The sequence below is a fragment of the Enoplosus armatus genome, chromosome 19 (assembly GCF_043641665.1).
Source record: "Enoplosus armatus isolate fEnoArm2 chromosome 19, fEnoArm2.hap1, whole genome shotgun sequence".
Taxonomy (NCBI): Eukaryota; Metazoa; Chordata; class Actinopteri; order Centrarchiformes; family Enoplosidae; genus Enoplosus; species Enoplosus armatus.
This window is the reverse complement of record NC_092198.1, coordinates 1,055,001-1,062,500: the sequence shown is the minus strand read 5'-3', so window position 1 is coordinate 1,062,500 and position 7,500 is coordinate 1,055,001. Positions and strand designations below refer to the sequence as shown.

General features: G+C 43.0%; 1 protein-coding gene across 1 annotated transcript in view; it reads left to right on the top strand.

Moving 5' to 3' along the window:
• adgrg6 (adhesion G protein-coupled receptor G6) overlaps window positions 1-7,500 on the top strand; it is a 72,087-nt gene that overhangs the window by 20,321 nt on the left and 44,266 nt on the right. The window contains exons 3-7 of the mRNA XM_070926284.1: window positions 1-336; window positions 2,990-3,129; window positions 3,608-3,887; window positions 4,026-4,199; window positions 6,422-6,469. The exon at window positions 1-336 is cut by the window's left edge and continues 12 nt beyond it. Coding sequence (XP_070782385.1) covers window positions 1-336; window positions 2,990-3,129; window positions 3,608-3,887; window positions 4,026-4,199; window positions 6,422-6,469 — 978 coding nt within the window. The remainder of the gene's footprint in view (window positions 337-2,989; window positions 3,130-3,607; window positions 3,888-4,025; window positions 4,200-6,421; window positions 6,470-7,500) is intronic.

Below are 7,500 nucleotides of genomic sequence, written 5' to 3'. Positions count from 1 at the left end.
GCTCCACCAACTGTAACATGGTGCTGACGGAGGCCCAGGGGGAATTCACGTCGCCCTGCTACCCCCAGAAATACCCCAATTCGCAGGCCTGTAAGTGGACCATGCAGGCCCCAGCAGGCTTCATCATCCAGCTCTCCTTCCTTGACTTTGACCTGGAGGAGGCGCCAGGCTGCATCTACGACCGGGTGGTGGTGAACACCGGAAACGCAGACGTTAAGTTCTGCGGTCTGACGGCTAACGGGCTGACGCTGAACTCGACGGGGGACGTGATGGAGCTGTCCTTTACCTCCGACTTCAGCGTGCAGAAGAGGGGGTTCAGTGTTAGCTTCCGACACGGTAGGTTCAGGATGACACCGGGGTCCAGTTCTTCAAATGCAGGTTAACTAATGCAGCCTAACATGCTGTAAGCAGGCTGGAAAGGATCCTGTCTGTTGTCGTTGTTGAAGGCAGTTTGAGCATTGATCAGTTAATGTTAGCTCTTACTTTGAAATAAAGGCAACTTGGGTAAAGAGTTGAGACCATGATCCTCCCAGTGTGCGCTGGGGACTACAATCATAGACAAGTGTTTTTCCTGCATCCTTACAGCTGTTACCAGCTGCTTTTAGTGTTTTGACTTTAATTAACCTGCCAGTTCTCTTGTAAAATCATAATTATATCAACTTACTCATCATACTTATAAAAGAGTGAATCCTTTGCATCTAAAAATGAGGTCATTGATGGCCATTCTCCCTAAAAACTCTCAATCATGGCGCAGCTAACTGCTTTGTCCTGCAGTTGAAATCTAATATCTGTGTGTGACTTGATAAAGGTCCGTCAGGCAGAGCTGTGTGTTCTTAGCTGGTCAGCTTTTAGCATGATGTGCAGCTCTTCTGCTGCCAAAAGGAATCACTTAAAGCAGCTTCACCACAGAGACTGATGACAGAGAGTGGATCAGCATCACAGTCCGAGGTGTCGAGCCACCGAAGGAAGACTTGGTCCTGACTGCAGTGTTCGCTCTGGTGTTGTGGTGCATGTGTGTGTATGTGCCTTCATGCATGTTTGCATAGGTGTGTGTGTGTGTGTGTGTGTGTGTGTGAGTGGTGTTTTTCCATCGCACACTGGCTGTTAGTTTGTTGCTCTCGGCCAGCAGCTCCAGTCAGAGTCGTTCTGCTGGGAAAAGCTCTGAGACATGAAGTTTCAAAGAGACAAACCCTCTGATTCATCAGTGTTTGTGGATGAAGTGTAGAATAATATGAGATTATTATTAGTACTCGTGTGGTGGGTGTTTTATATGTATATTTTCTATAAGTGCCTCCCTCTTCACAGTCAAACTCATCAAACAATGTTTATTCCGAAGTAAACTTGATAAACCTTCCTCTTGTGTTAGGGTCGGCACCGACCCGTTTTTAGGTTTTAAATGTATAAAAGTACCACATAAATGTGTTTATTGCATCAAGGCTTTTTGACTTTGTCAGGAACTTCTATTAAAACAAAATAAAATTTAAAAAATCAATTTCACTAAATGATAAAATGCTCTGGTGAAAATTATGACCTTTGTGTTGTTAGGGTCGGTTTCGACCCAGTTATAATATAAGATTATAAAACAATGATTAGTGCCAAAACTGAAATCATAAACACTATCAGCCAACAGCCCAAAGCCAGCTGCTCTCCCAACCACTTGAGCTTTAGTTAGGGGCTTCTCTCTTTACCTGTTTGTCTCCTTCCCTGAACAAACAAAACAAACAAAGACGGACATGTCCAGACATGTAAGGCCAATGTGGAATGACATTGATGAGGAATACCTGGATGCTTATATTGGTGTTCTTCTTCTTGCTGGAGTGTACAGATCCAGCAACGAGGCCACTGATAGTCTCTGGGACGCGTCGACAGGCAGGAATATTTTCCGGGCAACAATGTCACTTCAGACCTTTCGAATGATATCAAGAGTCCTCAGATTTGACAACAGAGATACGAGAGCAAAATCTGACAAGCTTGCTCCCGTCAGGGATGTCTGGGAGAGATGGGTGCAGCTCCTTCCACTGGTGTTCAACCCGAGGCCAGAGGTGACAGTAGATGAACGTTTGGTCCCTCTCTGTGGAAAATGCCCCTTTTTTTGCCTTTTTCTTGAAGTAAACATATATGGGTCAAAATTGACCCGTAACACCATAGATATTACTATAGTTAATAATATTAAAATAGATAAATAAATAAAACAAATTTATTTAAGAGATGTGTTCTAATACCCCTCATTAATAGGTAACATAACAACCTTTTATTTATTTATATAATTCTCTAGAGGTTCATTTTACCATTTTTTAAAAATGAAAACGAGGGGTATGCTGTCAAAAGAAAGGCCCAGGGGGCCGCACCAAAAATATTAAAACCAATCTTTTCATGGATAAGGAAGCCTAACAAGGTAACCGAGAGGTAAGAAACAAATTGGATGATAAATAATTGTTTTTAGGGTATTTTACGGCTGATTTAAGACACGGGTCAAAACCGACCCGTTAACATTAGAGATAGCAACAGAAAGCTAACACAAGAGGAAGGTTAAACAGAAATGAAAAGTCTCTCTGATTGAAAATGAATTAGAAATTAATTATTAATTAGTTGAAATGAAGACGGAGGAAACATTTTCGGTTACTTATGTCCATTTGCTTCCTTTACTTGTTTCCTTATTCTTTATTCATTCCTTTCTCTCAACTCTTTTATTCCTTTCCTTCGATGCTTTCCTTTCTTCCTTCCTGTTTTTGTTTCATTCACTCTTCTTCATTCCTTTGTTGCTTCTTTCTTACATTTCTGCCTTCATCACTTCATCATTTATTTGCCCAAACTTCCTCAATCGTCTTCTAACTTTTTCCTTTCCTTGTTTTTTGCTCACACTCGATTCCTTCCTTCCTTCCTTCCTTCCTTCCTTCCTTCCTCCATGTACCTTCTTTATCTTTCTTCTTCTTCTACTCTTCCTCTTGCCTTCTGTCCTTTCTTCTCTTCTTCCACCTCTCCTCTCTAGTTGCCGTGGCGCTGAGGAACCAGAAGGTCAGAATATCTAACGGTAATGGCCAGGTCACCGAGGTCGCCAACTCCGTTTCCATAGCGACGCTCAGTCACCTGACCCTGTGCTTCGAGGTGGAACGCAGCAGCCAGAAACAGGTACACAACACACAGGGCTTCAGGTCGGCGATGAAGCTACAGAATACGTGTTTGAGTTATTTAAAGTATTTCTCTGAAAACGTCTTTTCTAATCAGCTGCTTACTATGAGGGATGGGGTCCTGCACGAAAACACTATTTTCTGCCAGTTTTTGTTATTTCAGATTAAAGACTTCTGTAATTCTTGTTTTTCTTCTTTTTTGATACTAAATGTAAAAAAATAGAACAAAGACAAATTTCAGATCGGGCTCAGGGGAAACACCCTCGTCATCGCAGGCTAACATGTGTTAGCCCATCAGGCTACGCCCCTGTCCTACTTCCCAGCGTTCAGTTAACTTCCTGTACCGACACATCCAGACCGCCTGCCTCTGACTGCTGCGTGTTTCTCATGCTATAGACATAAATAATGTTTCTGTTTTTACAGTCCACTTGAGTTATTTTGCCTTAAACTCAGTAAGCGTTCTCTCGGATCCTGAACAGAAAGAGTGGATCTTCACCTACTATGACAGCAGCAGCAACGTGGCTCTGAGTTTGGGCTCCGATCAGAGAGGCATGAAGATGATCGTCGACGGAGTGACCTGCTCGATCGAGTCCATCATCTCCTCCGCTGACTTCACTTCCTCCATGAAGCCTTTCTGTGCGCTCTGGACGTCATCAAACGGCCGGGTGGGAATCTATTTCAATGGAAACTACTTGGCCAAGACCTGCCCCACATCTAGTGGGCACTCTGTGCCAGGTGGTGGACTGTTCCGGTTGGGAGGTGAGCTGGAGTTTGGAGTTTGACCATTGAATGTTTTAATGAATGATCTCAGACACGTGTGGTCAGTTTAGGTCGAAGAATGTTTAGGTTACTCGTTGATTTTCATTTTGCTGCGATGGTTGTGTAACGTGTGTTCAGGGCAGCAGAGCTTCAACGGGAACATCTATAACCTCCGGCTGTGGGATTACGCCATGACAGAGCAGCAGCTCAGCGCGCTAAGCTGTGACGCAGTGGGGAACGTCATCGACTGGGACAACAGCCACTGGACCATCCCGTCCACGATGGCCCAGACCGACGCCACGCTCAGCTGCAGTGAGTACAGGAAATCCTCCCAGTCTGACCTCATTGGATTCATAATCTGATGGGCAGACCTGAACATACTGTACATCAAGCGTAGATGAAGCATAAACACAAAACTAAGTCCATGTTGTAGAGGTTTAACCGACACTACACACCAGACCTCTGGAGCTTATTCTTTATTTCTGCGTCAGGTAGGAACAGAACATTTTGTGATTCTTCTCCTTCATTTCCTCACAAACACTATACTAAAAATATAAAAGAATAAAAGTACACATTTCTTAAAGTTTGAATGCTCCAGACTGTTCAGTCATGCACCACACCACCAGAGAGGACCGGGGCACATTTGTTGCTTGTCACAGGAAATGTCCAAAGTGCTTTGTTATGTGTCCTAATGATTCATTGTGCAATACCAACAGTGTTCTTATAGTGTTCTTTAAATCTAACATCAGGAACAGAAAGCCTTTTTTATTTCTGATATTTAGCAGTAAATGATGTCAGTTAATCAGGTCATAGCAAATATAATCAGTAAAAACATTAGACACAGTTCCTGTAAAATTGTTGGTACTGAGATGTCGCCTGAGATATTATGTAAAATACCAAACACACACACACACTGTATTGTACCATGCAGGAACTTAAAGCAATAAATGTTTCAGTCTGTTAGCTATCACGATGGAAAATTACAACCAGACTTCAGCCAAATTCTGGTAAATTTTGACTCTGCGGCTGGTAAGGTAATTGACTCCAGCAACCAGTTTGGCTGCTGACCAACCAACTCTCTGATTCCTGATCTGTTCCAAGGACCCAGTTTACTGATAAAATACACACACACACACACACACACACACACACACACACACACACACACACACTCTCATGCAGACACACACACACACACACACACACACACTTACTACTGTATCATCTGAAAAGGAAATAAGATCAAATCACATGCAATTATATTGCTTATTTATTGCAAGTTTTTTTTACAGTTTTTATTAGTACATAACCATAGAAAATCCATAATACACACATACAAGCACACACACACACACACACACACACACACACACACACTGGTACGAATGGCCACAGACTCTCTTGACATACTTAAAAACCTGAAACCAAGTTTACATAATCAACCTTTTTCTCACCGTATTGAAGTATTAACCATGAAAGAAAGTGAAAGAGTACACTGTGTGTGTGTGTGTGTGTGTGTGTGTGTGTGTGTGTGTGTGTGTCCACAGAGTAGTACTGTGCCTCTTATTTAAAACGCTGTAAATGAGTGTGTAGCCACAGGAGGTTAGCCACAGTGGTTTCTGTCAAATTCCTGCCAATGTTATACCCACTGGAGAAGGGGGGTGTGTGTGTGTGTGTGTGTGTGTGTGTGTGTGTGTGTGTGTGTGTGTGTGTGTGTATGCCTTGGAGACCTGCAGTGGTTTTCAAGAAATGCATGATTCTGCATGAAGTTTCCTGACTCTCTTGTATGCATGCACACACACGCACACACACACACACACACACACGCGCACACACACACACACACACACACACACACACACACACACACACAGTCTGGGAGATCTACCTGAGATCACACTGTAAACCAGCGTACGAATGAATTCTTTGAAGTCGGCCTGTTTTTCACTGAAACACAATAAAAGTTTGATAAGCCGACGTTAAAAACACGACGTGAGTATTAACAAGACAAAAGAAACTGACCTGAGCATCTTTAATAGAAGCTCTGACTAATAATAATGACATAATGATCATGCTGGTGATGATGTGCTGACACACACGAATAAATAAATCCATCATCATTTGTATCTTCTCAGTTTGTACGTTGATGTGTTTCTGAGGGATCTGTCTAATTCCTGGACCCTCAGAGACTTTTATCTTGTGCGTTCACCTTCAGCCTGTTATTACACGACTGATTAATGACTGATTAATGACTGATTAATGGTTTCTTACGTTCTGCCTGTTATTAATGAACTGTGTCGTCGACAGTTTGACCTTGTCTTGTTGTAATTTGTTGTTGCTGTTTTTGTCGTTGTGTGTAATTAACCTGCCCCCCATTTTGCAGCCACTATTAACTGATCGCCTCGTTGACTAATTGATCAGTGTGATATCTCTAAAGACTGTGTTGTATTTTCCTGAAGAAACAATCCGCCCACGTTTTTTATTAACTGATGCTGTTTTGACTGATGTCCACTAATCTGTGCTTCTCTTCACAGTCTGCTTCCCTCATTGCATTCACTTTACTACTGCTGCGCCAACTAGTGGTGAGTGCTGCTAACACCCTGCTAATGCCAACGTCAGTGTGTGTGTGTGTGTGAGTGTGAGTGTGTGTCCTGGAGGTATGTATACATTTGCTTGCGCTAACAGAGCTTTGATGCATGGATGAGATGGATGTGCAACGGTCCCTTTAACAAATGTCCACTTTTCGGTGCATTTGTGTCTAAGTAATGATGTTAAAATGTCTGTCATCATTTCTAAGATTGTTTTGTACCTATTTTAGCCTTTGAAGCCTGTGTACACTGATGTTAGTCCCACTAGACAGGCCTCTCAGGTGACTTAAACACGCCGTGGTGGCCTAACGGAGGTCCTCGGCTCGGGAACAACCCTGGTTCTAATCGTATTCTGTGGTTCAGATGGTCTGATGCACATCGAGCTCCTCTCATTGCTGCTCATTGTGTGCTGTGTCAGTCACAGTGTGGTCCTGGTGCCCTCGCTCTGTCCACGTGGAGGACTCCAGCGCACCACCAACAAACTGTCAGTCACAAGAAGTCTTCCTGTCAAGGTGCTGCAGGCCGTCCTCGAACCAGTTGTGTTCAGATTCGTCTGATTCTCTTTGGTTTATATTTATAAAATCTCACAAGATTGACTTCAAAGAGCTATTTTCTATTTATTGAAGTGACGATCAGATTCTTTCTTACATTGCTGATGAAAGATATAAAAGGTTTGAGTTATAAAAGAGTTTTCAGCAGGTTTTGATACGAGAAACAACAAAATCAAATATCGCAGAGTGTGTAACCAGCAGCATGTTGTGTTCAAGGTCTGCAGCTTCATCAAAGAGGCTGAAGCTTCACACGTGCAACACACACTCACACTCCTCTGTTACGGCAGTTCAAAGGGCCGGACGTCGGCCTTGATCTGGTCTCGGTGATCTGGACGCAGACGAGTAAAAGCTTTCATTCCTGGTGATTTAAGATCACCTGTGATGCTATAAATAAAACGTAACGTGAAACATATCGAGTGCTTTGGTCTGCAGCTCTTCTCCAGAACAAACTGGCAACCCAGAGGTTGTTGTTAA